Source organism: Narcine bancroftii, chromosome 2 (assembly GCF_036971445.1).
Source record: "Narcine bancroftii isolate sNarBan1 chromosome 2, sNarBan1.hap1, whole genome shotgun sequence".
NCBI lineage: Eukaryota > Metazoa > Chordata > Chondrichthyes > Torpediniformes > Narcinidae > Narcine > Narcine bancroftii.
In genome coordinates, this window is record NC_091470.1 from 371,910,402 (window position 1) to 371,937,026 (window position 26,625).

The 26,625-nt window shown below is 43.8% G+C and overlaps 1 protein-coding gene across 1 annotated transcript in view; it reads left to right on the forward strand.

Moving 5' to 3' along the window:
• Positions 1 to 4,901: 4,901 nt before the first annotated feature.
• LOC138753139 (uncharacterized) overlaps positions 4,902 to 26,625 on the forward strand; it is an 80,977-nt gene continuing 59,253 nt past the window's right edge. Inside the window, exons 1-6 of the mRNA XM_069915713.1 lie at positions 4,902 to 5,003; positions 5,269 to 5,397; positions 6,939 to 7,048; positions 8,164 to 8,321; positions 13,632 to 13,735; positions 17,615 to 17,764. Of these exons, the coding sequence (XP_069771814.1) occupies positions 4,902 to 5,003; positions 5,269 to 5,397; positions 6,939 to 7,048; positions 8,164 to 8,321; positions 13,632 to 13,735; positions 17,615 to 17,764 (753 nt within the window). The remainder of the gene's footprint in view (positions 5,004 to 5,268; positions 5,398 to 6,938; positions 7,049 to 8,163; positions 8,322 to 13,631; positions 13,736 to 17,614; positions 17,765 to 26,625) is intronic.

A 26,625-nucleotide genomic window follows, 5' to 3' on the forward strand; every position in this document is an offset into this window, starting at 1 on the left:
TCCCAATGACCAGTAGTGTTTCTACCACCAGAGATAGGGCACTGGAGCCCACCGGTGCAGGCTGCCATGCACATTTCAAGGAAATGCTAGGGCTAGCTGTCGATAATGGCCAACAAGACAGCCCCCTGTACGTTTGAGAACGCCAGTCCTTTCGATGCTTCCTTATGGACACAGAGCAGACGTCAGTGTCCTGCCCCCATCGGGACAGGCAGTCGGGCCCCACGTTGAGGGCTGCCAACAACAACACGGTCCAGACATACAGTATCCACAAGGTCCAACTGCAGTTGGGAGGCAGCCTCCTCTTGGGTGTTCACGCTGGCCACAGTGGAACAGCCGCTCCTTGGGGCAGACCCTGCGCACCCACAGCTTACTCGTGGACCCCAAGGGACAGAGATTGGTCCATGCCAAGACTTTTCAAACCTTCCCCCTCAAAGACACCAGGCTCCCAGCACTCCACCTGGATTCCATACAGCATTGTACCCAAAGCAACTGGGGGCTGGAGACCATGTGGCAACTACCGCTGGCTGAACGAAGCCGCAACATCAGATCGGTAACCCATTCCACATATCCAGGACTTTGCGGCTAACCTACACAGGGCATAGATCTTCTCCAAGGTGGACCTCATGTGAGGATATCATCAAATCCTGGTACACCCCGATGATATCCCCAAGACAGCCATCATCACCCTGTTTGGCTTGTTCAAATTCTTCCGAATGCTGTTCGGGCTAAAGAACGCTGCACAGACCTTCTAGTAACTAATGAACGCAATGGGCTGAGACCTGGATGGCACCTTTGTGTATCTAGATGACATCCTGGTGGCGAGCAGGAACCAACAGGAACATATGACACACCTCCACAGCCTCTATACCTGACTGAGTGAGTTCAATCTGATGATCAACCCAGCCAAATGCCTGTTCGGATTGGAGGCCATCGACTTCCTGGACCACAGGATAACCAGAGAAGGAGCCACATCCAGATGTTTCCTAGGCTCAACATATCCAAGGAACTACAGGAGTTCGTAGGGATGATCAATTTCTACCACAGGTTCATCCCCTCAGCTGCCTGGATCATGCGGCCCAGATGGCAAGCAAGATGAAGGACATCACATGGGACGGGGAGTTAGCAGAGGCCTTCATGAAGGCCAAGGAAACCCTGGCGGGCACCTCTCGCCTGGCGCATCCCAGGGCAGATGCTCCAACGACACTGACAGTAGATGCCTCAGGAACGGTGATCGGCGAAGTTCTGGAGCAGCAGATCGAAGGAAGTTGGCAGCCACTGGCTTTCATAAACAAACATCTGCGGACTCCAGAACTGAAGTCCAGTGCTTTCGACAAAGAGCTACTGGCGCTATACTTAGCCATCCACCACTTGCTAGAGCGCAGGTCCTTCACGGCTTTCACAGATCACAAGCCTGGACTTTCACTTTGGCTAAGATCTCGGACCCCTGGTCAGCCCACCAGCAACGACATCTGTGTTACATCTCAGAGTACACCACAGGTCTCTGGCAAGGACAACATAGTGGCTGACGCACTGACCAGGCAAAGTATTCACGAGCTATCAAGGGGAGCGGACTTCATGGCACTGGTGGAGGCGCAGCTGAAAGATGAGGAGATGCCCCAAAACAGGACTGCCACATTGGAGAGGCAGGCCGTCAAAGCCTGCAGAGACTTTGTCTCCAGGCACCAAGGACAATACCGCTGGTTCTTGGGGGGGAGTTATGTGGCAACCAGCCATGGCAGCGATCAAGCCGGCACTCTGGGCGGTGAGCGAGCGAATCCAAAGGCCAGCAGCCTGCACAGCGACACTGGCCGCAACAAGAAAACCGGCGGGTGAATGGCAAGGGCAGCTTAAAGGCCAGCAATCCCAAAATGGCGCTGGCCTTGCTGCACAGCCAACAGACAGGGACAGCACGTGGGGAAGAAGGGAATTGTTGTGCAGGAGAGTACCCACGCGCGGGAAGTCCACTTCTGTTATGCGGGTCGTGATGTCAGTAAAGGAGGTCAATGGTGGGAACAGCATGAGTATAACTCAGGCCTTAGCCCCCAATAAAACACAACTTAACCTGATGTGTGTGTGTCTTCTTTTGAGTAGTGTGCAGGTACACTGTCAGATTAGCCTGGGCAGATAACCGATGCCAACGCCCATTGCAGTCGAGATAGACCGATGGTGGGAGAGGCCCTATTTAGGCTGGAATCTGAAGGGTGGCCTAAAGGAGTCTCCCACTGCAGGCCAGGAGCCAGGGTCACGCGTCAAAAATCTAAATAATTCCAAATCTAAATAGAACATTACAGCACAGTACAGGCCCTTCAATCTTCAATGTCATGCTGACCCATATATTCCTATAAAAAAAAAGTACTAAACCCTTCCTACCTCGTAACCCTCTATTTTTCTTACATCCATGTGCCTGTCTCAGAGTGTCTTAAATGCCCCTAATGTTTCAAAGCATTTCAGGCACCCACACTCTATGTGTAAAAATCTTATCCCTAATGACTCCCCTAAACATTCCTCCCATCGCTTTGTAGAGATGTCCCCTGGTGTTTACCATTTCTGCTCTGGGAAACAGGTGCTAGCTTTCCACCTTATCTATGGCTCTCAGAATCTTATCAAACTCTATTAAGTCTCCTCTCATCCATCTATGACCCAAAGAGAAAAGTCTCAGATCTGTTAACCTTGCTTCAAATGACTTATTTTCCAATCCTGGTAAACCTTCTCTGCACCATCTCCATAGCTTCCACATCTTTTCTATAATGTGGTGACCAGAACTGAACACAATATTCTTAATTTGGTGATTTATCTGCATCCAATACTTGTGATTTGTGTGGTCTCACCAGAGATTTGTAGAGTTGCAACATGACCACTCTTGAACACAATCCCTTTATTAATGAAGCCCAACATCCATAGGGCTTCTTAACCTATCAACCTGAGAGATACATGGATCTGGACTGCAAAGGTGCAGAAGCTTCCCCAACAAAATGTTGGCAGAAACTTTAGTAACGCCTTTGACAAGGTCTTGTAGAATGTTATGACACTAGGTATCCATGGAAAGGTTGTAAACTCGCTTTGTAATTGGGTAAGTGGGAGAAAACAGAGTGGTAGTGGATGATTGCTTCTCAAAATGGAGGCCTGTGACATGGTGTGCCTCAGACATCAGTTCTGGGACCATTGTTGTTTGTTGTATATATCACAGATCTGGATGATAATGTGGTAAACTGGATCAGTAAGTTTGCTGATGACACTAAGATTGGAGACGTTGTGGACAGTGAGGAAGATTTTCAAAGCTTTCAGAGGGATCTGGACCAACTGGGACAATGGTTGAAAAAATGGCATTTGGGGTTTAATCCAGAAAAGTGCAAGGTGATGCATTCTGGAAGGGCAAACCAAGGTAGGGCATACACAGTAAATGGTAGGGTACTGAGGATTGCGGAGGAGCAGAGAGATCTGGGAATACAGATACGTTGTTCTCTGATGGTGGCGTCACAGGTGGACAGGATTGTAAAGAAAGCTTTTGAGATGTTGCCGGGACTTCAGGAGTTGAGTTACCAGGAAAGATTAAACAGGTTAGGACTTTATTCCTTGGAGTGAAGAAGAATGGAAGGAGATTTGATAAAGGTTCACAAGATTATGAGAGGTATAGACAGATTGGATGCAAGTCGGCTTTTTTCACTGAAATTGGGGGAGATAAATAGTTTTTAGGTGGAAAGGTAAAGGTTTCGGGGGAACATTAGGGGGAAGTTCTTCACTCAGAGAGTGGTGGGAGTGTGGAATGAGCAGCCATCTGATGCGGTGAATGCAGATTCAATCTTATGTTTTAAGAATAAGAATGGATTGGGAGAGGTTTGGAGGGTAATGGAAATGGAGCAGGTCAGTGGGACTAGCGAGATGATGGCTGGCACAGACTAGAGGAGCTGGATGGCCTGTTTTTTTGTGCTGTTCTAAACATTCGGCAGGTCAGAAAAACAGATTTAATGTTTGCTGCCATTGAGCTTTCTGCTTCGATTATTAATCAATGCTCACCTTGTCGTCCGATAGGATTTCCATAATCTCCTTTGCCACGTAGATCCCCCGCCGATTTATGTTTTTATTGAGGGGTGGTGCATTGCCTTTACAGCGCCAGAGACCGGGACCGGGGATTGAATCCCATGCTGTCTGTAAGGAGTTCTGGGGGGGGGGGGGGGGGTTTCCTCCCACTGTTTTGAAACGTACCGGGGGTGGTGGCCAGGCTCGTGGCCTTGATACCGTGCCATATGTCTGTATTTAAATTTAAAGTTTACCTCTGCCCTCTTTCCTTAGATGCTGATTGACCTGTTTTTGCCTTTAGATCTTCAGCAGTAGTTTTGCTTCAGTTTATGAACTGGGATCTTGCTGTGTTTGGAGAGGGGGGCCAACACAACTCCCAGCATGCACTGCTTCAGGGCCGAAGCGCACACCAAAGGGCGGGACCATTCGTGGGTGGAGTGACGTCGTGATGGGCAATGCTGACGCACGGAGGTCGGAGGGAGGCCTTGTGATTGGTGTGTGGGCGGGGTCGACGGTGGGGATGGCCGCCGCCCATTGGCCCGGGACCGGACACGCGGCGTTGAAAGACAGGAGCGGGGGGGAGGAGTCAGCGCTGAGACGGGGGCCAACGGCAGCAGTGGGGGATGGTGGTTGCAGGAATCGACGCGCGTTGGGGATTGGACAGGGGCGAGCTCTCAGCCGTGATAGGCAGGTGCGTGGGGCGGAGTCAGCATTGAAGGCGGGGCAGCTGCAGTGCCCGAGACGGGCGGGAAGCGGCGATGTGGATTGGTTGTTGGAATGGGGAGGCGGGCTCGCGGCGTTGATAGACAGGAGCATGGGGCGGAGTCAAGGTGGAGGGTCGGGCAGCCGCGACGGGATTGACGGAGATCGGCGGCGTTGATTGGATGCTGACCCGGAGGGGGTGGGATGACCGTGATGACGGAAGCAAGGGGAGGGGTATTGCAGCCTCGGGGCGGGGGCCGGCGTCGATGACGGACAGGTCTGAGGTTTGGGACTGTCTGCGCGAAGAGCAGCACCAACATGGAGAAAGGGGCAACAGTGAGTGGAAATCGGAGGGTGGGCCTCTCCACTGTGCCTGAGGCATTAGGGGGCTGGGGGAGGTGGGCAGGGGCCGAGGCCAGTGCAGGAGGGGATAGTATGAAGGAGGGGCAGAGTGGCGTGGAAGGTGGCACTCAAAGAGAGGAGAGAGGAGAGGGGGGGGAGTCTGGAGGGGGTGGGAGGAGGGGTCTTCTGGCTAGGGTTATCTAGCAGGGAAACCGGCCCCTGTGGCCCAATTCTCCAAGTTCAGAAGTGCTGGAGCAACTCAGCATCTACAGGCAAGGGTTGGGGCTGAGCCCATCCTCGGGAATCATTCACTGCCCCTTGCTGCAACAAGCAAAGGTAATGGGGAGAAACCTGGGCATTAGAGTCAGGGGCGTGCAAACTATTGGAAAGGATGCCTAAGGATAGGATCTATGAGCCTTTGGAGGTCCAGTCAACTGGAGGAGTCTCAGCGTGGCTTTGTGAAGGGAAGGTTGGGCCTCATGAGCCTAATTGAGTTGTTTTTGAGAAGGTCACAAAAGAAATTGATGAAGGTAGGGAGATAGGTGTGGCCTACATGGTTTTTAGTAAGGCATTTGACAAGATCGACTCATTCAGAAAGTCATGAGGCACATGGAACCTTGGTTGTGTGGATTAAACAATTGTCTTGCATATAGAAAGTGGAGAGCAGTAGTGGACAGAAAGTATACTGCCCTGAGGTTAGTGACAAGAGGGAGTTGTCACAGGGATCTGTACTGGGGCCCCTGCTGTTTGTGTTTTTTTAAAATATATAAATGACCTGGATGAAGAGGCAGAAGGAGGGGGTCAGTAAGTTTGTCAATGTTGCAAAGGCTGGAGGAGTTGTGAATGGTGCTGAACGTTGTGGAAGGTTACAAAAGGATATAAACAGGATGCAGATGGCGTTCAATCCAGATAAGTGTGAGGTGATGCAGTTTGGAAGGTCAAACCAGAAGACTGAGTTCAGGGTTCATGGTTACTTAAGAGTGTGGATGAAGAGGGACCTTGGGGTCCAAATCCGTACATCCCTCAAGATTGCCACGCAAGTTGATAGGATAATTAAGAAGGCCTGTGGGATGCTGGGATTCATTAATAAGGGGATTTTGTTCAAGAGGTCATGTGGCAACTCTACAAATCTCTGGTATTGTGTTCAGTTTCATTATAGGAAGGATGTGGAAGGTATTGAGAGGGCGCAGAGGAGATTTACCAGGATGTTGGCCGGATTGGAAAACAAGTCTTATGAGGCAAGGTTAACAGAGCTGGGACTTTTCTCTTTAGAGCATGGGAGAGGCATAGATAGGGTGGACAGCCAGTACTTGTTTCCCACGGCAGGAATAGCAAACACCAGAGGATGTGCACAAAGTGAAAGGAGAGAAGTTTAGGGGAGACATCAGGGGTAAGATTTTTTTTAGACAGGGAGTTGTGGGGGCCAGGGATGGTGGTGGAGGCTGAAACATTATGGGCATTTAAGAGACTTAGACAAGCACATGGATGGAAGAAAAATAGAGGGTTATAGGGTAGGGAGGATTTAGTATTTTTTTAAGGAATATATAGGTTGGCATAACATCGAGGTCTGAAGGGCCTGGATGTAGTATTCTTTGTTTTATATACTGTGCCTGACACCCCTGTGTTTAAAAAAAAAATGCACCCTCTTCCATTAGCTCTTGCCTATTTTGGATGTCTCATCCTAGCAACTCCCTCTTTCCTACTGCCAGTCTCGTTCTCTCTGCCTCCCATTCTTCCTCTCAGCAAACTCCCTATGTACCCTTTGGTGAAGTTGTGATTCCTTCCCTCCTCATCTCTTCCATCTTAGCCAGTTACAAAGCATAGAACAAAGGGCTGTAGGATACACCGGGCCCTGTTGACAATATGTTGTGTTTCAGAAGACCATCAATGACCTGTTCCTTGCACTGTATGAAATGGGGTTCGAGGAGAAACAAGTGCAGGCTGCACTCCAGGCTGGGATTTTCAATGTTCAGGAAGCCGCTGAATGGTGAGTGAGTTTGTTCTGAGCCCTGGAGCAGGAGTGGTGGGGGGTGGGGACGGTGTTTGCAGTGATAAACTCTCTTCTGTGAATTAAAGTAACCCAAAACAGCTCAGTTTCTCTCATAAATGGAAAATTACAACGAAGGAAGAGGTAACCAGAAAAGTGTAGAAAATTTCAGTACACTCTTTCCTCCCTACTCCCCTGGCTTCTTGGCAGACCCTGTCCTGGACTCCTGCCTCATCTGAATCCGATTCACTTACTCAGGTGACAATACATACTCACATTCTCCAGCCTGAATATCTTGCTGCTCTTTGGTCAAGTTCCACTGAAGTTTCAAGCTGCTTAGACATTCAGACAAAACACAGAATAAAAGTAATATTTTTGAAAAGAAGTGTGGTCCATCTATAATTCTTGAACAGGGACCGTAGAAGACTGAGGGACTGCCACACTGTCACAGGGACTGTACAGGACTGAGGGACTGCTACACGGACCGTACAGGTCTGAGGGACTGCCACATGGTCACAGGGACCGTACAGGACTGAGGGACTGCCACACGGTCACAGGGACCGTACAGGACTGAGGGACTGCCACACGGTCACAGGGACCGTACAGGACTGAGGGACTGCCACACGGTCACAGGGACCGTACAGGGAAAGGGAAACATTTCTCTTTAGAACTTTCCCTGAATGAGTATAATTCAAGCAGGCCTGAATTTTCAGTGGTATGAGGTGAGATCAGCTGTTAGAATTGGGAACAATTCCTATTTGACTTTTTGAGATTAAATTGTTACCATTCTTGAAGTGACAAACAGAACATTGTTGCTTTTGGAAACTTTCGAGTCATTTGAAATAATAGAAAATGAAGAAACCACTTGAGCCAGGCCATATCTGTGGAATGAAAAACACAGAAAATGTATTAGATGGAAAAAGTTCTGACAAAGTCTTTAACGTAAGGCATTAACTTTATTTCTCTTCCCTCGGATGCTTCATGACCTGTTTAATGTTTCCAGCACTTTCTGTGTTTTTCAATGTTTGATTTAATTTTGCATATTGGTTAATAATTTCCAATGTTGGGCCCTGCAGTAATTTATACCCTTATTTTTTTATCTGCTAAACCTGCAGGTTGCTCCAAGGGGGAGTCCACACCAAGCAAGCACAGGAGTCGAGAGCTCTAACAGCTGGGGCAATGTCAGCGTTTAATCCGCCCCTTGTCCAAGGTGTACACAGCAGCGTGGCCAACCAGAGAGATGACACGTCCAGCACGGGGAAACCCCAACAAGGTGACGGGGCCTCATGTTTACAATACAACACAGTCACAGAAAGGTGGATAGGAGGTTGGGACAACTGGATGTGGGTGGCACAGAAAGCTGATTAGGAACTAGGACAAATGGGGGTTAAGCAAATGGGGGTAAAGTTACAGAAGGATGTGTTCACCCTGGTGTCAGTACTGGCAAATGGCTAATGTTAGACGGGAAGAGTAACTGGGACAGGGAGGGTTCACTCATGTCATTGGAACTTTAAGCAGTATTATTTCCAAAATGCCATAATCCATGCTGAATCCTTAGTGACCTTGTGGCTGCTAGACGGTTATCTGATTGCGACGCAGCAATAAAACCAAATAGCATTCTACCCAGTGTTTGTGCAGTTGTATCATAGGGAGAAGGAATCCACTCTAATCAAAATGTTGGAAGAGTAACATTCATTCAGAAGACTGAGAGTGAAAATAGCACTTGGTCAACATTTCACTATGAGGGGCACTGTCAGGTCTGAGGAACTGCCACACTGTCACAGGGACCGTACATGACTGAGGGTCTGCCACACGGTCACAGGGACCGTACAGGACTGAGGGACTGTACAAATCTGAGAGAGTGTTGAGAGAAGTTGGTGGTATACTCTGAGGGAATATTAGAGATCCTAACCTCTAGATGACATGCTAAACAGAGGCACTGTTCATTCCCTTCAGTGGATGTAAAACATCCTGTGATCCATTGTTCATTTATTCAGCCAGCATCAATGAAAATTGGTTACTTTTTACCACATGTCATTGGTCTTAACCCCCGCCCCCCCCTCCTTTATTATGCTTATCATTTCCCTTCCCAGTTTCATCTCCATTGGAGGTCCCAACCTAATCGTTGACTAACAGTTTCTCCCTGCGGATGCTGCCTGACCTGGTGAGACCCTTCCGCTTCTTTTCCTTTGTCCAAGACTCCGGCATCTGCAGTTCTTGCGTTTTTCTTGCTGTTTATCAACTGATCTTTGCATTTCCTACATTTCCATAACACATGCACTGAAGCAGTTTTGCTTTAAATCACTGGGGAATGACAAGACTCTGAATGCTTCTGCAGATGTTTTAATATTTTTCTGGAAATGTCTGGTGTTGTCACTTTCTGGTAAACACCATTATCTGTTCTGGTCTTTTACCTGTTCAGATGCAGCAGAACAGCTCCCTGATTATTTAGATGAAAACTCCTTGCCTTTACTTGCCTAGAATGGGGAGAGGCTTGGAATAGAGCAGCTTCACGAGCCAAACAGAATCTGGGGAATAATAAAGAATCTGCTGAGGAAACTCAGTCTGTCAAACAGCATCCCTGAGAGAAAAAGAATGTTTCAGACCAGAACCTTCCTGAGGACTAAGGGATCCACCCAAAAACAATGACCAATTCTTTTTCTCCTACTAATGCTGCTCGATCCACTGAGTTCCTCCAGAAGGTGGTTGTTGTTGTCCAAATTCCAGCATCTTTTAACCAATTGCAGAATCTGGGAAGCATGGGAATCAACTATTTGTTCCATGGGAACGTGGGGTCATTCAACCTTGGAGCCTGTTTCTCTGCAGTTCGATGGATGTGAACTGTGTCCTAATTTGAACTTCCAATGTTAATTCTACAAGCTTTATTAACCTTGCCTCTAGAATCAAACCTCGGAGTTCCAAATTGTCAAATGACATGTGGCCTTCATAGTTCTGCCTGGAACTTTGTGTGATAAATCACTTTGAACAACTTTAAAAAAAAAAACTTTATTTATTTAAAGAATCATTAAAAACAACATACAATCCAAAAAGAATAATTTTGTATAAGTACATTTAAAAAACAAAAACCCAACCCCATCAGCCAACTCTCTTAAGGAGAGCCAAATATAAATGAAAAGAAAAACTGAAAGTATTTACAATAAATCAAAGTATATCTAAATGCATATATTCTAAATAAGGAAACCATTTATTAACAAAAAAATGATCATGAAAATTATATGTAATTTTTTCCATAACAATACAAGCTTTCGATTCATTATACGCCAGCGTATTATACTAATCTCTCTATTATCTTTTCATGTACTAGCTACACATTTTTATGCTACAGACAACACTAAACATACAAATGCATTTTGAAACTTATCCAACCCTAATCCCTTTAAAGAAACCATAAAACCCAATAAAAAAATGGATGGGTCTAATGGTAATTTAATATTGTATAATTTTTCCAAAACTAACCTAATTCCTTCCCAAAATGGTTGTACTTCAACACAAGAATAAACAGCATGTAAAAAAGTTCCAATACATAAACCACATCTGAAACAAGCATCCAAGTTACTAAAACCATATTTTTTCAATTTCTCCGGAGTTAAATAGAACTGATGTAAAAAATTATAATTAACCTTTCCATGTCGTACATTCGTCAATTTAGTTACACTATCATAACACGTATCTGCCCAATTATCTTCCGGAAAAATAAAGGTTAAATCACTTTCCCATTTAAGCTTTGACTTCTCCCATTCCGGTTTATCCATACTATCTTGTAACACTTGATACATAACTGAAATATAACCCTTCTTTGGTATAGAGGAAATCAAAGATTCAAATTTCGTCAATACAGGTAAAATCATCTCTTTACCATAAATATCTTTTTACCAAAGCTCTAAGCTGGTAATACACAAACAAATAATTTTCAGGTATATCAAATCATTCCCTCAATTGGTTAAAAGAAAGAAATTGTCCTTCCTCAAAACAGTCCTGCAATGTCTTTATACCCTTAAAGTCCCAACTCTTTAAATGATTATTGAACATTGAAAAAGGAATAAGCTGATTATTATTTAATGGGGATAAAATTGATAATTTGTCTTTTGATCCTAAAATCTTATTTCTTTTAGTCCAAACCTTTAACAAATGTTTTAATACTGCATATTACATTCCCGCAACAAATTCATATTCCATTGAAATATAAATTGATGCACCTCAACTTCATAAATACAGGCCATCTCCACTTTCGCCCAACTTGGAGGTTGATCCATATCCATCAACCTACTAACAAATTTCAACTGAGCTGCTTTGTAATAATTTTGAAAATAAGGTAACTGAAGTCCACCTAATGCATATTTCCATGTGAATTTATATAATGCTACTCGCGGTAATTTACCTTTCCATAAAAATTCCCTCACCATTTTATTTAAATCCTAGAAAAATCCCTTGGAAAGGGAACATGGTATTGACTGAAATAAATATTGAAATCAGGGAAAAATATTCATCTTAATACAGTTTACACGACCAATTAGGATTAATGGAAGATCCATTTAATTAAATCTGCTTTAATCTCTTTTAATAAAGGAACATAATTTAACTTATATAAAGATTGATAATCAGCATTTACAATTACTCCTATATATTTGAGTTTATCTGACCATTTTAATTTTATAATACTTTTATATTCTGAATAGTCACCCTCTCCAACCAGGAAAATTTAACTCTTATCCCAATTAACTTTATATCCAGAAAGTTCTCCATATTGTAATAAACATTCCTGCTATTGTGACATTGACTGTTTTGGATCTGTCAAGTATATCAAAACATCATCTGCAAATAAATTAATCTTATATTCCTCATCCATAACTCTCATCCCTCTTATCATTCTGTCTTATCATCTGAGCTAATGGTTCAATAGCCAATGCAAACAAGGCTGGTGACTATGGACAACCTTGCCGAGTCGAACATGTCAATTTAAATGGTAAAGAAACTTGACCATTTGTCACCACCCTGGCAATTGGGTTTGCATATAAAGCTTTAACACAACCAATAAAAAAATGGCCAAATTTAAACCTCTCTTAACACCTTAAATAAAAAATCCCATTCGACCCTATCAAAGGCTTTTTCAGCATCTAGCGTAACCACCAATCTAGCACAGGTGGTTGGGCTGTTTTCAATATGCATTGACCAAAGTTATCAACCGAAGGATGATATCTGACCCATTCCTATTCTTAATAAAGCCTGTTTGATCAAAATGTATCAACTTAGGTAAGTACTTAGCAAGCTGATTTGCTAACACTTTTGTTATAATTTTATAATCAACATTCAATAAAGAAATAGCTCTATATGAAGATATATTTTTTTGGAATTACAGTGATTATAGCACTCGAACAAGATTACGGTAACACCTGTTCTTCAGTTATTGTAATACATCCCCAAATACAGAAGATAAATCTTCGTAAAAGATTTTATAAAATTCCACAGAAAATCCATCATCCCCTGGTGACTTTCCATTTGGTATCTCCTGTATAGCCTCCTTAATCTCAAAATCTGTAAACAGAGATTCCAATTCCATACATCTTCCTCCCCTAATTCCGGTAACGTTAATTTAGATAAATAAGATTCAATAAAACGATTATCCTGCTTCCCCTCAGAAGTATATAATTTTTGATAGAATGAATAAAACTGGTCATTAATTTTCTGAGGTTTATAGGTAACTATTGAATTCTTTTTAACAGCATTTATAGTCCGCGATACCTGTTCCGTTTTTAATTGCCACGCAAGTACTTTATGTGCCCTCTCACCCAATTCATAATAACGCTGCTTAGATCGATTAATTAAACGCTCAAATTGATAGGTTTGTAATGTAACGTAATTTCAAATTTGCCAAAGCCACTTTTTTTTAATCTTCTGTCACATCTTTCTGAAAATCTTTCCCTAACTCAGCAATAACTTTCGTAGTAGAACTAATAGTCTGCCCTCTTAAATAAGCTTTCAAAGCATCCCATAATACAAAACAACTATCGACAGAATTAACATTCTCAGCTAAGAACAAAGTAATCTGTTCTTTAACAAAAGTAACAAACTCTTGCTTTTTCAATAATACCTTTGAACAACTTAACTCAAATTCAACTGCCCTGCCAGAGGAAGTCATTTTTTTCATCAATGCTTTCAATAATTTCAAATGATCCCTTAGTGTTACCAACCAAAGGAATAAAGCTCTGATTTTAAGGTTGTCAGATCAAACCCCACTCTGGACAAATACTATCCTCTACATCGACACCCTCTTAAACCCCAGTCTTATCCATGTCAATGTACAAGTTCCATTCTATTCTTCAATATTTAGTAATGATCCAGTAGCCTCTCAACACTGCTGAGAGAGCCCTCCTTCTGAACCTGTCCCATTAAATGTTGGATCCTCTGGCCATCGATTCTTTTGCCAGTGGAATTATTCCTATTTGCTCACCTAGAGTTTTGAACCGCCTTCTTGTCCACACGCACCACATGGATTCCTGCCCTCTGTCCTTGGACAGCATTTGGTGACTTTGGTTTGTGTCTTTGGTATATCTCTTTTCCCCAGTGTCGCTCCTCTCCAGGAGAAACTACAACCTGAAGGAGTTCGAGGAGCAGCAGAGGGAGCGTGACGCTCAACAAATCAAAGCAGAGAGGCGAAAGAAGCAGAAGGTAAATAGCAAAGACGCGGGGCTCCATCTGCACTTCCTCTCTCCTTGGTGGCTGCTGGGCAACAATTCTTGATCCTTTTGTCTGAGAAGCCCCTCGTCATGTCAGCTTGGACAGCAAGCTTCAATGCTGGGGCTGTCTGGTTACATGTGCTCCACAACATCCCGGACATGTGGAGTCTGATCTGTGCAGCAGAATATTACCATCAGGAAAGAACTGTAGGTGCCATAGGACTTGCAAGTCCAGGTTCAGAAACAGCTGCTACCCCTCCACCATCAGACTCCTCAACGACAAACTCAGTCAGGGACACATTTAAGGACTTTATTTATTTTCTGTCTTTTCTTTGGCTTGGCTTCGCGGACGAAGATTTATGGAGGAGTAATGTCCACGTCAGCTGCAGGCTCGTTTGTGTCTGACAAGTCCGACGCGGGTCAGGCAGACACGGTTGCAGCGGTTCCAGGGGAAAATTGGCTGGTTGGGGTTGGGTGTTGGGTTTTTCCTCCTTTACCTTTTGTCAGTGAGGTGGGCTCTGCGGTCTTCTTCAAAGGAGGTTGCTGCCCGCCAAACTGTGAGGCGCCAAGATGCACGGTTTGAGGCGAGATCAGCCCACTGGTGGTGGTCAATGTGGCAGGCACCAAGAGATTTCTTTAGGCAGTCCTTGTACCTCTTCTTTGGTGCACCTCTGTCACAGTGGCTAGTGGAGAGCTCACCATATAACACGATCTTGGGAAGGCGATGGTCCTCCATTCTGGAGACGTGACCTACACAGCGCAGTTGGATCTTCAGCAGCGTGGATTCGATGCTGTCGGCCTCTGCCATCTCGTGTACTTCAATGTTAGGGATGAAGTCGCTCCAATGAATGTTGAGGATGGAGCGGAGACAACGCTGGTGGAAGCGTTCTAGGAGCCGTAGGTGATGCCGGTAGAGGACCCATGATTCGGAACCGAACAGGAGTGTGGGTATGACAACGGCTCTGTATACGCTAATCTTTGTGAGGTTTTTCAGTTGGTTGTTTTTCCAGACTCTTTTGTGTAGTCTTCCAAAGGTGCTATTTGCCTTGGCGTGTCTGTTGTCTATCTCGTTGTCGATCCTTGCATCCAATGAAATGGTGTAGCCGAGTTAGGTAAACTGGTTGACCGTTTTGAGTTTTGTGTGCCCGATGGAGATGTGGGGGGGCTGGTAGTCATGGTGGGGAGCTGGCTGATGGAGGACCTCAGTTTTCTTCAGGCTGACTTCCAGGCCAAACATTTTGGCAGTTTCCTCAAAACAGGACGTCGAGCGCTGAAGAGCTGGCTCTGAATGGGCAACTAAAGCGGCATCGTCTGCAAAGAGTAGTTCACGGACAAGTTGCTCTTGTGTCTTGGTGTGAGCTTGCAGGCACCTCAGATTGAAGAGACTGCCATCCGTGTGGTACCGGATGTAAACAGCGTCTTCATTGTTGAAGTCTTTCATGGCTTGTTTCAGCATCATGCTGAAGAAGATTGAGAAGAGGGTTGGTGCGAGAACGCAGCCTTGCTTCATGCCATTGTTAATGGAGAAGGGTTCAGAGAGCTCATTGCTGTATCTGACCCGACCTTGTTGGTTTTCGTGCAGTTGGATAATCATGTTGAGGAACTTTGGGGGACATCCGATGCGCTCTAGTATTTGCCAAAGCCCTTTCCTGCTCACGGTGTCGAAGGCTTTGGTGAGGTCAACAAAAGTGATGTAGAGTCCTTTGTTTTGTTCTCTGCGTTGTATAGTTATTTGCATTGCCTTCTTGATTACATTACTCTCCTATGTATCTTCTTGAGTACAGTTTTTTTTGCACCACTGATAAGTAGAAATTCTGCCTCACCCTCAGGAAAGAGAATCTCAGGTTGTATGTGATGTTATGTATGTTCTCTGACAATAAATCTGAACTTTGGCTGCAATTGAAATCCCCCTGGAGACCTTCCACAAGACCAAACCCCTCTGCCTGGAAACTGAGACTGATTCTGAGTCCTTGATAATGCAATGGGGACATGATAATTGGGTTGGGAGAGCGTTCTCCAACCCCTTTACCCAATCCAGGTGGTCGCCCTTGGTGACAGAACCAAGATATTGTATACGAGTGGGAACACTTGACTTTGTTCACCCCACTCCCTCACTCTCCTTACCTCACTCAGAGAGTGGTGGGAGTGTGGAATGAGCTGCCATCTGACGTAGTGAATGTGGGCTCGATCTTGCGTTTTAAAAATAAATTGGATAGATAGATGGATCTGCAAGGTTACAGACTGCTCTCCACTGTATACCCTTAGAAATATGCAAGAGTCTTTGGTGACATACCGAATCTCCTCAAACTAATGAGGTACAGCCACTGGCGAGCTTTCTTCATGATTGCATGACATAATGGCCCCAGGATAGGTCTTCCGAGATGTTGAGCCCAAGAATTTGAAGTTCCTTACCCTCGCCGCTGCTGACCCCTTGATGATGGCTGATTTGTGTTTGTTGTATCAACCCTATCTACGCTGTTTTCATCTATTTGATCACCTCTCTGCCTTTTTGTTTCAGGAAAAAAAACAAGCCCAGTCTTTTTTTGTCAATATTTTTATTGGATTTTTATATAGGAATACATGCAAAAAAAGGAATGATGCGTAACAATGAAACAATTATAACCGAAAAGATTTTCCTTACGCAACAGTACTAATTCAAAGATTATTTAATAGAGACGAAAAAAAGTAATAAAGATAATTTTATAATCCAAACCCAAAACTATTCCAAAGTTGCCTGGCTAATATAAAGTTTAAAAAAAGCAAGGACTGGAGGGCTATGGACTGGGTTCAGGTCAATGGGACTAGCCAAATAATACTTCAGCACAGACTAGAAGGGCCGAATGGCCTGTTTTCTGTGTTGTATTCGGTGGTTTTAAGAGCGAACCCTGTGTGTATGATCTAACAATGAGAAAAGGTCCAGCAGGAGTCGACGCTTTCCATACAGGAAGGGGAGGAAAGGGTAGCTTTCTAAGAAAGGTGCTTCTGTAGCTGAAAATTAAGTCTTCAGTTCACAATATGTGTTTCAGTTCACAATATAGTCACATGTATGCCTCGTGACATCATTGTTCAATTGCCATATACTTAATTAGAATGGAAATGCCTGTGTAACTGGATCATACACCATTGAACTAAAAAGCCAATAGAAGTGTTGCATTGCCATCACTGGTGGGAGATTGTAACTACAACTTGCCCACTTAGGTTGAAGTTGGTCTGTGGCTGTGAACTGTGGTTTAGATCTTGCTGAAACGTGCAACATCTTGGTTGGTCTGGCGGGGTAAATGCTGCTTCCCCCTATCAGCAAACTCGAGCCAGGGGCATGCTCCAGCTGTGGCTCAGTGGGTAACACACCTCTGAATCAGAAAGGTGTGGATTCAAGTAAAAACAATGTTGGAGAAACTCAGCGGGTTAAACAGTAGCAAAGAGAAAGATTCATAACCAAATTTTCGGGCTTGAACCCTTCATCAAGGTGTGGGTTCAATTTTTATTCCATAGGTAAAAGCAGTTTAGCACCTCTGAGCGAGCTTAGAATCCAAGTTGGAAATGTGCTTCAAAATCAAAACAGAGTTTGGTTACTTTAAAATAGGGCCTGAATAATATTCCCCCCCCATCATCCCATTTCACCTGAAGGCACCATGTGATTTTGGTCTATGTTGCAACTGGTATCTTGGATTGATCTAGAAATGCTAACTGCTTCTAAATGTCTCTTGGTTACCACCTAATTTCATGATTAGGTCAGTTAGCTGACCTTTAGGCAGGGATTCTGGGTGAAAGGCTTGTCTGGGTTTTTGCTTGATTTGCCATCAGTGGCATGGGATTGATTTGTTCCTGAGATAAGCAGTCAGTCATTCAGTCATTTGCTTTGTCTTTGTAGGACCATGAGTTGGCATTGAAAAGAATAGCCGATGATCGTGAAAACCTGAGAGCAAAATCACTGTCAACCTGCCAGCCTATTCCTCTTCCACGAGACCAGAGGTCAGGGGATAAAGTGCAAACGGCAGTGGGAAAACATTGCATACTTATGGTGAGTTATAATAACCATATCACCTTGCAGATACTTTATAAATTCTTTAATCCGAATCGTAATCCAACATCGAGCAACTGCAGATGTTGGAAGTCTGAACTGAACAGTGGATACTGGAAACACCCAGCAGGTCAGGCAGCCTCTGTGGAAAGTGAAGCAATTCATATTTCAGGTTTGGGGCCCTTAACAGATCTGGGGAAAGAGCTCTTCCCTACTTACCAACAATGGGTCCCAGACACGACAGGCCGTTTCCAAAAAAAAACACGCTTTGATTTTGGATTTCCACCTTCTGCAACTTCAGTCTTAGAATCTGGAAATAGCCCCTGGGTTCACCATGTCCATGCCAACCTTTTTGCCCATTTACAGTCATCTTGTTTGCCATCGAGACCATATCTGCCTCTGCCTTTCCTATTTAAATGTCTGTCTAAATGCCTCTTAAACAAAGTAATTATATCTGATTCCACCATTCCTTCTGGTAACAAATATCAACCACTATCTGTGTGTTTGTTTTTAAAAAAATATCCTTCAATGTCCCTTTTAAGCTCCTTCCGTTCACCTTATATTTATGTTTTTATTTTGTTTTTGATACACCTACCACGGAAAACATATTTTGACCATCAGAATTGGGTTTATTGTCACGAACTGGTATTGTGAAATTTGCTGTTTGTGGCGGCAGTATGGTACAGAACAAGGTGCAAAATTACCATAAATTACAATGACATAGTACAAGATTTAAAAAAATAAATAAGTTATGTAAAACAAGAATAAAAGCAAGGTAGTCTCCATAGATTCATTATCTGTTTATAAATCCAACGGCGGAGGGGAAGAAGCTGTTTTTGTAACATTGAGTGTGTGTCTTCAGGCTCCTTTACCTCCTCCGTGATGGTAGCAGTGAGAAAAGGGCATGGCCTGGGTGGTGAGGGTTGTTAATGATGCATGCTGTCTTCTTAAAGCACCACCTCTTAAAATGTCCTTAATGAAGGGAAGACTAATGCCCATAATGGTGCTGGCCAGGTTTACAACCCTCTGTAGCCTGTCCTGTGCGTTGGCACCTCCATACCAGACAGTGATGCAAAAATCAGAATGCTCTCCACTGTACACCCGTAGAAATATGCAAGTCTTTGGTGACATACTGAATCTCCTCTAACTCCTAGCAAGGTACAGTCACTGACAAACTTTCTTCATGGTTGTATTGACATAATGGCCCAGGATAGGTCTTCAGAGATGTTAAGCGTGCAGTGAAGTATTCTGTATTGAGCTTCTATAGACGTCAGTGTACACGTTGTCGAATTGATGAATACGCTGTTGATGAGCCACCTATATTGTCATTAGGTGTTGTTCGTATGTCCAAGAGTACCTACAGCAATTTGTCAATCCAGTTAGGATAAGGGCCAATTTCAAATGCCTGTGGAACTTTTATACTAGTCCATTGGATTATGGGTAGTACGCAGCGAGATTGACGGTTTGGTGGGGGGAAGTCATATGAGCACCATATACTTGCCCTCCTCCAGAGGCTACTACAGAAAATTGGAAACTCGGCATGCCATCTCTTGATTCCGGGCACTTACTACATGTAGTACCATGTGGAATCAGATTTTATCTGCCCCCTACTGGAATTGGGCTTTTGCTTGGTCGAACCATACACGTGGTTGTGATGTCCAAAATGTTGGCAGTTTCAGAGCCCCGGCATGCATCGAAGGGGAAGTTTCCATGTTGGGGTCCAAGTATTGTTTGGACTGTCGGGGTCAACAATGTAGCGAAGTATTCTATACTGAGCTACTATAGATGTCGGCATACACGTGTGGAATTGCTGTCCACATTGTCGAGTCGACGTACATGCTGTGGAGTCTAGTGACTGACACCTCCAGGCTTGCATGCTGGGCTTATATACATCACTGTTTCTGTCACATGGACAGGAAGTGACATCATCAGCCCAGATTAAAAACCTGCGTTAGATGCAGGTCAATTTCCCGTGGTTTCTGCAGCACGTCCGCCATTTTGGGACCCTGTTCACTTGCTGATAAGTGGGTCGCCACAAGCCCATGATTTTCAAGTTCCTTGCCTTTGCCACAGCTGACCCTTCGATGATAGCTGGTTTGTGTTTGTTGTATCTACCCTATCTATGTGTGGTGCGCTGTTAGCCGGAATCAGACACACACAAGGTAAAGACTGTACAACAGGCTTTAATCCACAAAGACTTCCACAGAGCCAGGCTGACTGTAGCTGCAGCAACTCAGTGTGAGGCCTCAAGAGGCTGGAGCAGGCTTATATCCCAGAGGGTGATTGACACCCGGCCAGGTGTTGTCCTGTCCCCTTACACTCCTGCAGGTACAGAGGTTGCCCCCTGCAGTAGCCCGGCGGTACACTCCTGCAGGTAAAGGTGTTGCCCCCTCTAATAGGCCAGTGGGGTACAATCACATTCACCCCCTTCTTTAAAATTGTCCCGAGGGGGGCAATAACAAGGAATCGTACCCACTATACATATACAATATTTCCAGGTTGAGATGGTCCGGCGGCTGCGGGGTCTCTGTGACCGTTGTAGGACTGGGTCCTGGTCACTGGTCAGAGGGGAAATGGGGTGGCTGGTGGCAGGGGTTTGTGTGACTGGTGTGGTGCCGTGCGAATGGGTGGCCAGGGGGGGCCGGGGTCGACGTTTGAGGGTCATATTGGATGGGTGGGGGGGGCAGGTTCGTCTCCCAGGGCTGAAGCGGGCCCCTGGTGGTCAAGAAGGTCCTGCGTGCCCCATAGCTGCCTGGGGATGGGGATGTATGCCCGGTCAGCATCATCCTGGGCTGGAGGATGGCGTGGTGTGGTGGGTGCTCCTGCTGGTGCCAGGTCCCTGGTTGAGACCCTGTCCTCCCTGCTCTCCACCTGGAAGGGGGAGTCCTCATCCACAGACTGCATCGTGGCGTCTGCAATGTCTTGCCTGATGCGGATAAAGGCTGCCTTGGGTGGGAAGGGACAAGTTGTAGCTTGGGCCAGTGGGCAGACCTTGTTCAAGAAGCAAGGGACTGGGGGGGCGTGGGAAGATGGCGTAAGGATCAGACGTGCCTTCCAGTTCTCTCCTGACTCTATCTTATTGTTTTGTCTAGAAATGCCCGTTAAAATTCTTTAAAAGTTTAGATAATTTCAGTGCTGTTAATTTAACTTATGCTGGTACAATTGGTGGAAAAGAGCAAAAAAAAAATGACAACAGATCATCAAAAAACTACATTTTCCAAAAGTTCAAGTTTTGGAGCCTACCTACAGGAAAGACACCGGGACTCAGTGTGAAATGGATCCCAGGAGAGAGGTACAGTGTTGGGATGTAGAGCTCTATGTTACATCGGTAGAGCCCCCTAAAGATGGCGCCAAACAGCCTTTAGAATAAAGAGTTACTCAGGCATTTGTTAACTGTAGATGTGGCGCTGCAAACTGCATCTCTTGAGATAGAAAAACCTATACAACTTGATGTACTGGGAGAACTTAATACATTATGGACTGGGGAAAACTCTGGCCAGCGTCCTCCAGTCATTGCTGGAGAGGCTGTGGCTGGGGTTTCCACACGCAGTCATACTACAAGGAAGGCAACCAGAATGAAGGAAGGAATAGAAGATCCTTTGGAGAAGAAGCAGGAATCTGTTGAGCCAAAATCTCTTCCAATTGAAAAGATTTTTGTGAAACTTGAATCTAAATTATCTTATACAATGCAGGGATTATCCAAGATTATGACTAAACTTGGTACTAGGTTTAATACTTTGGTGAAAATACATTCTCAACAGATGGCTGAGTTTGGAGCTTTTAAGCTTGAAGTGAGAGATAAATTTAATTCGTGTGAAGAAGATATAGACAAAATACGGGATCAAGTTTTTGATGTGACCAAAATGGTCGAAGACTTACAAACTCAAAATAAAAATTTGGTGAAAAAAATTGATTATTTGGAAAACCAATCCAGATGGAACAATATAAAGATTATTGGTTCGCCGGAAGGTATGGAAGGACCAGACCCAAGAAAATTTTTTACTGAATGGATTCCGCAGGTGTTGGGTCAAGAACATTTCCCGGAAGGTATAATACTGGAACGTGCTCACAGAGCCTTGCGTAGAAGACCTATTTCAGGTCAAAGTCCAAGACCTGTTTTGGTTCGTTGCTTGAATTATTACGACAGAGAAATAATTTTACGAGTGGCTATTAGAAATGCACAACAGAGAAAAATCACCCTTGATGATTCAAAATAATCGAGTTTTCTTTTATGCGGATTTGAGTCAAGGAGTTATGTTCCAACGACGGGAATTCAATCCTGCTAAAGAGTTGTTGTGGAAGAAAGGTTACAAGGCAACCTTTAGATATCCAGCTGTTTTGAAGGTTTTTCAAGATGGTTGCCAATCAAAGTTCTTTGATTCTCCAAAGGAAGCTATAGCATTTGCTCAAGAGCTGCCAATTACTCGGTTTCAACAGAGACGTAGTCCGCCGCAATCTCTAAGGAGACAAGAGATGGAAGAAAAGAGCCGTGCTCCAAGAAGGAATGGTTGTAATGGTGACTCGGCAGTTGGAGCTGATTAAAAGAAGAGTTGTCCTTTTTTTTTCTAATGTTTTTTTTTAAAAAAAGGGATATTAAATAATGATGATGTTAGTTTAAGATGAAGTGAGAGATGGGGAAGAGAACTGGATAGGCACTATTTCCTGAAAGTCATCTGCTACGTGTGAGTTATCTCACACCCATTTTTTTTGGGAGTTACCACATTGCGCGGTTTAGACGGGAGGGGGTATTTTTAACCTACCTGTTTTTTTTCCTTTTTTTTTGTATTATTAGATTAAAGAGTGAAGAGGTTTTTTTTGTTTAAATATAAAAAAAGCATAAGAAAGTATTTGATTGTTTAAAAAACTAAAAATTGATGTGGTTTTTTTTGTAAAGTTTATTCAGTAGATAAGGAATATCTGAAATTTAAATGTGAATGGGATGGATAAGTTTTTTTTATATTTTTTCTTTAACTTTAAGGGGAAGGAGTGGTAATTCTGGTGTATATTATTTTGCTATTTTAGTTATAGAACGAAGGGAATAATGGTGAAAGTTATAAATTGAATTGTACAATTCTTAATTAGGCTTGAATTTTGTTTGTGGTTTATGCTCCATTTGTTGAAGATATAGATTTCGTTGTAGATGTGTTTTTATTATTAGGATATCTGAATTTTAACATAATGATTAGGGATATTTAAATGTGGTATTGGAGCTTTTATTGGATAACTATTCAACAGTAAAAGGGGAAAATGGTGGAAGAGTTCTAAAATCGAATTGTACAATGCTTAATGAGGTTTGAATTTTGTTTTAAGATGGTGGTTTATGTGACTAATATGATGATAGATGTGAAGTTAATTGATATTTGGTGAAGATTTATCTCTATAGAGAAAGTCTTTTTCATCTTTTTTTTCATGCTACAATTTTTTTTAAGAAATGATTATTGTTTAAGAATTTTTGATAGATAATGTTACTAACTTTACTAATTTTTTATATTAAGTTTAAGTTAAATATATGTTTCATCTTAACTCCGTTTGTTAAATATATGCATTTAAGTTTGATTTAAATATGTTTTTTTAAGTCTGATATCTTAGTATTAATTACTTTTCTTTTTGTTAGTATTTTAATCGGTTATGTTTTTGTTTTTTCTTTTGTAAGTGGGTTTTTTTCTCACATCTATTATTAACTTTATTAATTCACTCTTTATTTTGGGGGGGAAAGGGGGGTTGGACTAATTTGAGTTGGGTTATTAATGTGTAATAATTATTGGGGAGGGTATAGTTTATTTAGATTACTGATATTGTATTGTAATTTTATTATTTTATTCTTAATTTTTTTTAATGTAATCCTATGTTATTCATGTTATAAAATCTTAAATAAAGTTTAAAAAAAAAAGCAAGGGACCCATTGCGAATAATAAAAGGTCAAGACACCTGCGGAAGGCCTTTAGCGTGGTGGGGAGAGGTAACTCATTAATGAGGGCATCCTTTCTGGATCTGGGCCGACGACTCCATGGGCCAGGATGGCAAGGCGGGTGGTGCTAAACACACACTTCTCCTTGTTGTAAGTGAGGTTCAGTTCCGCGGCCGCCTGGAAGAATTTTTCCAGGTTAGCATCGTGGTCCTGCTAGTCACGGCCACAGATAGTGACGTTATCCAGATACAGGAACGTCGCCTTTAGCTTGTGCCGGTCTACCATGCGATGAAAAACGGACACCCCGTTTGTGACCCCAAAGGGAACTCGGCGGAACTGGTACAGGTGCCCATCCGCCTCAAAGGCAATGTAGGGCTTGTCCTTCGGGTGGATGGGGATTTGGTGATATGCTGACTTCAGGTCAATCGTGGAGAAAACCCGGTAGCGGGCTATCTTGTTGACCATGTCGGCGATCCTCAGCAGGGGGTAGGCGTCCAGATGGCGTCTGGCTGTAATCCACGACCATCCTCTTCTTACTTCCCCCTTTGAACACCAGGACTTGGGCTCTCCAATGGCTGTTACTGGGCTCTATGACACCTTCCGCCAGGAGTCGCCGCACCTCCGCCTTGATGAAGTCTCTGTCTGCGGTGCAATAGCGCCTATTTCTGGCGGCGATCATCTTGCAGCCTAGCGCAAGATGTGGGAAGAGTGCCGGGGGGATGATGCGCAGTGTGGAGAGGCCGCAGGTTGGCCGGGGCTGGTAGGTTGGCATGCTGTGTAACGTGAGTGGAGGTTCGGGCTCCCCAAAGGCAAGGCTGACAGTCTGCAAGTGGCACTGGAAATCTAGGCCCAGGAGGACTGGGGTGCAGAGTTTGGGCATGACCAGGAGCCTGAACTCTGTGTAAATCTCCCCTCCCACAGTTATATCGACTGAGCAGCGCCCGAGGGTACCAACAGTCTTATCCTTGGCTGCGAGGGCGATCGAGCAGGTGGTGGGGTGGACCACGCTTGGGTGAATGAAGTTCTCGGTGCTGCCACTGTCGAACAGGCACTTCATTACCTACCCATTGACTTGCACGTCCATCATAGAGCGCCCAAGGTTTTTTTTCAATTTTTAAAAATTTTTTTATTTTTCACACCATAAACCACATTGACCAAGATACATACATTTTCCTTTTCAAATATATACAGTATCATCTTCTCTCCCCCCCTCCCCCCTCCCATCCCACCCTCCCTACCTCCCCCCCATTCATTTAAAGTACAGAATCTAAGATACATTAAACCAGTCAAACAATGTTGTCACTCAATAAAAATAAACAAGAAATTCCACTGAGTCAATTCTTTTCATTTCCTTCTCCTTTCGTTAATTTAGGTGGTAGATGTCCCCGGTAGGTTTTCTCTATTGTGTTTCATGTATGGCTCCCATATTTGTTCAAATATTTCAAAATTATTTCTTAAATTATATGTTATTTTTTTCTAATGGAATACATTTATTCATTTCTATATACCATTGTTGTATTCTCAAATTATCTTCTAATTTCCAGGTTGACATAATACATTTTTTTGCTACGGCTAGAGCTATCTTAACAAATCTTTTTTGTGCACCATCCAAATCAATTCCAAATTCTTTGTTTTTTATGTTACTTAGGAGGAAGATCTCTGGGTTTTTTGGTATATTGTTTTCTGTAATTTTATTTAATATCTTGTTTAGATCTTCCCAAAATTTTTCTACTTTCTCACATGTCCAGATTGCATGAATTGTTGTTCCCATTTCTTTTTTATAACGAAAACATCTGTCAGATACTGTTGGGTCCCATTTATTTAACTTTTGAGGTGTAATGTATAGCCTGTGTATCCAGTTATATTGTATCATACGTAACCTCGTATTTATTGTATTTCTCATCGTTCCAGAGCATAACTTCTCCCATGCTTTTTAACTTTATATTTAAATCTTGTTCCCATTTTTGTTTAGTTTTACCGTTTGTTTCCTCATTCTCCTTTTCTTGCAGTTTAATATACATATTTGTTATAAATCTTTTGATTATCATTGTGTCTGTAATCACATATTCAAAGTTACTTCCCTCTGGTAACCTCAGACTGCTTCCCAATTTGTCCTTCAAGTAGGATCTCAGTTGGTAGTATGCCAACACTGTATCTTGAGTTATTTTTGGGGGACATCCGATGCGCTCTAGTATTTGCCAAAGCCCTTTCCTGCTCACGGTGTCGAAGGCTTTGGTGAGGTCAACAAAGGTGATGTAGAGTCCTTTGTTTTGTTCTCTGCACTTTTCTTGGAGCTGTCTGAGGGCAAAGACCATGTCAGCGGTTCCTTTGTTTGCGCGAAAGCCGCACTGTGATTCTGGGAGAATATTCTCGGCGACACTAGGTATTATTCTATTTAGTAGAATCCTAGCGAAGATTTTGCCTGCAATGGAGAGCAACGTGATTCCCCTGTAGTTTGAGCAGTCTGATTTCTCGCCTTTGTTTTTGTTCAGGGTGATGATGGTGGCATCACGAAGATCCTGAGACAGTTTACCTTGGTCCCAACAAAGCTTGAAAAACTCATGCAGTTTGGCATGCAGAGTTTTGCTGCCAGCCTTCCAGACTTCTGGGGGGATTCCATCCATACCTGCTGCTTTGCCACTTTTCAGTTGTTCGATTGCCTTATATGTCTCATCCAGGGTGGGAACCTCATCCAGCTCTAGCCTTAGGGGCTGTTGAGGGAGCTGGAGCAGGGCAGAATCTTGGACTGAGCGGTTGGCACTGAAAAGAGATTGGAAGTGTTCTGACCATCGGTTGAGGATGGAGATCTTGTCGCTGAGGAGGACTTTGCTGTCTGAGCTGCGCAGCGGGCTTTGGACTTGGGGTGAGGGGCCGTACACAGCCTTTAGAGCCTCGTAGAAACCCCTGAAGTCGCCAATGTCCGCGCTGAGCTGTGTTCGTTTGGCGAGGCTAG